The 4,196-nt window shown below is 36.5% G+C and overlaps 1 protein-coding gene across 1 annotated transcript; it reads right to left on the reverse strand.

The window, feature by feature from the left end:
- Positions 1-345: 345 nt before the first annotated feature.
- On the reverse strand, positions 346-3,262 carry LOC124369943 (protein ANTAGONIST OF LIKE HETEROCHROMATIN PROTEIN 1-like). The gene is made up of 2 exons (XM_046828191.1): positions 3,031-3,262; positions 346-1,388 (listed from the first exon to the last, which is right to left on the reverse strand). Exons 1-2 carry the CDS (start codon positions 3,260-3,262, stop codon positions 454-456), a joined length of 1,167 nt encoding a protein of 388 aa, XP_046684147.1. The 3' UTR covers positions 346-453.
- Between the last annotated feature and the right edge of the window lie 934 nt (positions 3,263-4,196).

Here is a 4,196-nt window from a genome sequence, read left to right on the forward strand (position 1 = left end):
TTCCCTAAGCGACGACTGTCGCGGCTCGAGCCGTGCGGCTCGACTATGACTCATACCGCATCGCATGTAAGTAAACGAAACCCATTCCTATGACGCGACTAGCGCCGCGCGACAGAAGCGACTGTAATGCGGCGGCTCGAGCCGTACGGCTGGACTGCTCACATGAGCAGTCTAGTCGTAACAGCCGCGACGACTGAAGCTGTTTTTACTGTTTTGGTGTGCATTGTTCATCAATTATGGAAGACTCAAGACTCATCGAACTAGTGCGTGAACACCCTTGTCTTTTTAACGCAAAACACCACCTGTACAAGGATGCAAACGTCAGAGATGACGTGTGGAGTGAAATTGGCATGAAAATGAAATTACCAGGTAAAGTATTATATTTGCTTATTTATTTACAGTAAGTATAAAGTACATTTGACTTATGTTTATGAACACAAAAGTTACATCCCTTTAATAGGGTTTTCTTTTCCTCTTTAATTGTTCGTCTGTCTTGTTGACGTGTGTCATTTGCCAATGTACGGATCCACTTTTGCTATTAAAGTAGTCACAAAAACGGTCTCTTATGTCAAAACCTTCAAGGTTACCAAAGCCACCTCCAGCACGCAAAGGAATCATATTTTGTGATGGTAATGGTTCCGAGTTGGAGAGCTCAAAATAACACTGGCCATTTTCTTCAAGGTACGCATCGCGTAGCATATTGTGCAGGCAACAGGCAGTCAATATTAACTTGTCTGTGACCCCTGGGTTGACTGCTATTGGGGTATAAAAAACACGAAAAACTTGAGACAGTAATGCAAAGGAATTTTCCGATACTCTTCTTGCACGAGACAGTCTGTAGTTGAAAACAGCTTTTCTTTTATTAGTACGAGCTTCTGGTCTTGTGAAAGGTTTCATTAAATGCATTGAAAGTTTAAAGGCTTCATCACCTACTATAACATAAGGAAGCTCTTTTGTACCTACAGTCCTTGGTGGAGGATAGAACTGTTCATTTCTGATTAGCCCCCCTAAGTTAGATTTTTCTAAAATACCACTGTCTCCTTCGCGTCCGTAGGAACCAATGTCAACCATAACAAACTTATAATTAGCATCTACAAAAGCTAGCAAAACTATTGAAAAGTACTCTTTGTAATTAAAAAATTGGGATCCACTACTTGCTGGACAAGAAATCCGTACATGTTTTCCATCTACTGCCAATATACAATTGGGAAAATTCCATAATTCTTCAAAGGCCTTCGACAGTAAGAGGAGGTCTTGAGTAGTAGGAGTTGGCATGAATTCAGCTGGAAGTCTTGCACTGCATACTTCTAATACTTCCTTGATAATACAACTTATATAACTTGCTGGTATTCGGAATGCAAATGACAAAGAAGCGAAGCTTTCTCCAACTGCTAAATACCTGAAAAAATTCGTAAAATTTAATGAAACATTTTTTTTTAGCTGAAGAGTGTAAAAACCGATGGAAAAATATCCGGGATACATATATGAGGCGCAAAAGAGCCAAAAAACTTCCCACAGGATCTGCGAGTTCAAAGAAAGTGCGCAAATGGCATCTTGAAGACTACCTTGAATTCATGAACGTGGTCGAATGTGAGAGAGAGTAAGTTGGCCTGAAACTGGCAATGTGATATTAGATATTTTGTTATACATGACTTTTGTTATTGACCTTTTATTCTTGATTATTTGATACTAATACCTAACAGTTTCGGTCAAAAGGAGGTAAAAAATTAGATTTATACATTTTACAACATCTTTAGTTTGTGGAAGTTTGAATATTATATTTTTAGTTTGTCTTTGGTCCAGGAATAATACCTGAAAATATTGGTGGGAAGTTCGGGGATACTCCGTATATGTGCTCTTGAAATTAATTAAATAACGTACTTCCGATTAGTAAATTCCTCACTGCTTCTCCAAAATTAAGTAAATAACATACTATGCAATTAATAATTTTACAACCAACATAGTTGTAATATGTAAATTTTCTATTTACATATTATCATAGGCATAAGGAAGAAACACAATTCAATTGACTACTTATTTTTCATACATCTTGCGGTTGGAACGTCATATAGTGGCGTCACTCAACACCAACATCACATACGTAAATAACATAGGTACCTCTATTGTTTGACTTAATGTTTAAACTAAATATTTATCTTTATTCGATAAAAACGTATTTAAGTATGTTCAAACACCCCTTTTCTCTCAGTGTATAGTGTATGAACAACCTATTATGGAACTATTATGGAAAAACTAATAAACTCTTTTTGCGTTGTTTTAGGACAGTCACAAATACTATCACTCAAGATGATGAAACAAAAGTTGATGGACAAGAAACTGAAAATGTTGAAATGGCCGAAGAATCTGTTTATTCTGAAATTCGTGATCCAGAGGATCTTAACAAAGATCTATCCGAAGAACCCGAGCAGCTCGATGGTGATGGTGTGCCGAAGCAATAAAAAAAAACGAAAGCTGAAAACTAAATTATCAGGAGAAAGTATTCTAAAAGTTTTTAAGAGGAATTCTGAAGAAAGATCTAAACTAATGTCAGCTATTTTGGATAAGCCAAAAGAGCAACATCCCATTGATGTATTTTTCCAAAGTATGGCTATGACAGTTAAAAAATTTTCCCCTGAAAATCAAATCCGTGCGAGGATGGAAATTTGTCAAATTGTTAGCCGATTGGAATTGGAAGAAGTAAATCGAGCTCATAATGTCCCACGGTTTGATGACAAGTCCTCCACTTCTTGCAGCTCGAATTTGACACTTCAATCACCATCTATTTTGAATGATGATGATGAGTACGACTTCACTCTATTGACCAACACGTGGTATGAAATTTAAATAATCTGCACATGCAAACTAACATACTGTTTTAATAGGTTTATGATATGGATGTTTTCCAATGTAGGCCTAATGTTTTTTTAATAAACATATTGTTTTTTAAGCATTTACTGTTATATTTTTCTGCAGGGCTGATGGGCTGTTTGACTTTGTTGCATGATTTTCTGATTAAACCGCTTTAGATGCATGATAATATGTAATCAAACTGGACTCTATTCAAACGAAAAAACTTTCTGAACATTGAGTCGTCCTGCAGAAGATGTCTCTGAATTAAAATCTTTTGAAACCCCTCTTGGCATCTTGATAGGTACAATGGATGTGGATTTTCATTCTTTTTGAACTTAACCAACAATATTTCTTCTTCCTCTTCTTCTTGCAGTAGAATATAGGCTAACCCCAACACTGATGCATCTGCCATGACGTCTAAAACCCAACTGATCTAGTCGCTCCTAAGGAATGTACCTGTCGGCTACAGCCGTTGTGGTTCTGGCCGCGCGGCTCGAGCAGTGCGGCTGGAGTCGCCACAGTCGTCGCTTAGGAATGCCACCTTTATGTGTTGTCTCAGTCTCAATGCGTTCAGGATGACAGTTTTCTTATTGTTAAGTCATTTCCAGCCAAAACGCACTTAGAGAACACATTGTACTCCACTAGAACAAAATATAATAAAATCAAGCTGGAAGACTGCAGATTTCGATTACTAACTCCTGTGCTGGAAGTGGGTTTAAATTGCGAAGGATGAGTGAGATTTGAATGTATGAACAATATTATAAGTTTTGATGTGGTAGACATGTGGTGTGATGTTCAACATTTTGTCATAAATTATAGCGTTTCCCAAATATTATTAAAAGCCAGAAAGGACTTTAGAGAGCAAATGTTTCTCCACCTAACCATTTCTGTGATATGCCTAGTCTAAGTCTCAAAGCATTCAAATTAGACAGATTTTCAAATTTTTCTTTAACGGACTTCACCTTGAGTAAATATCAATAAGTAATGTATCAGTACTTATACATGTTGTTAATATTATGATTTCTTATTTAAGTTTTAAATCAAATATTTAAATACACATTTTTTACCTATAAATATAAATAAAGTACGGAGATTTCTCAATGTCCCAGCAGTCGTGCTCTGCTTGCTTGTTCTACAACCACGCACTACATATAAGCTCTAGTACCGCTTCTTGCTTGCTTTTTACATGACCTTCGGCTCACTATGCTACTCCTCAGAAATTTAATGAATGAGAAGAAATTAATATCTATAGTGATACATTTAAAATTTTGGCTTTGGGTGTAAAAGTTAAGTAGTAAATAATTGTAGGTTTAATCTAGTAGTAGAAAAGAGCCATAACAAAGGTA

Source organism: Homalodisca vitripennis, chromosome 1, assembly GCF_021130785.1.
Source record: "Homalodisca vitripennis isolate AUS2020 chromosome 1, UT_GWSS_2.1, whole genome shotgun sequence".
In the NCBI taxonomy this organism is placed as follows: Eukaryota; Metazoa; Arthropoda; class Insecta; order Hemiptera; family Cicadellidae; genus Homalodisca; species Homalodisca vitripennis.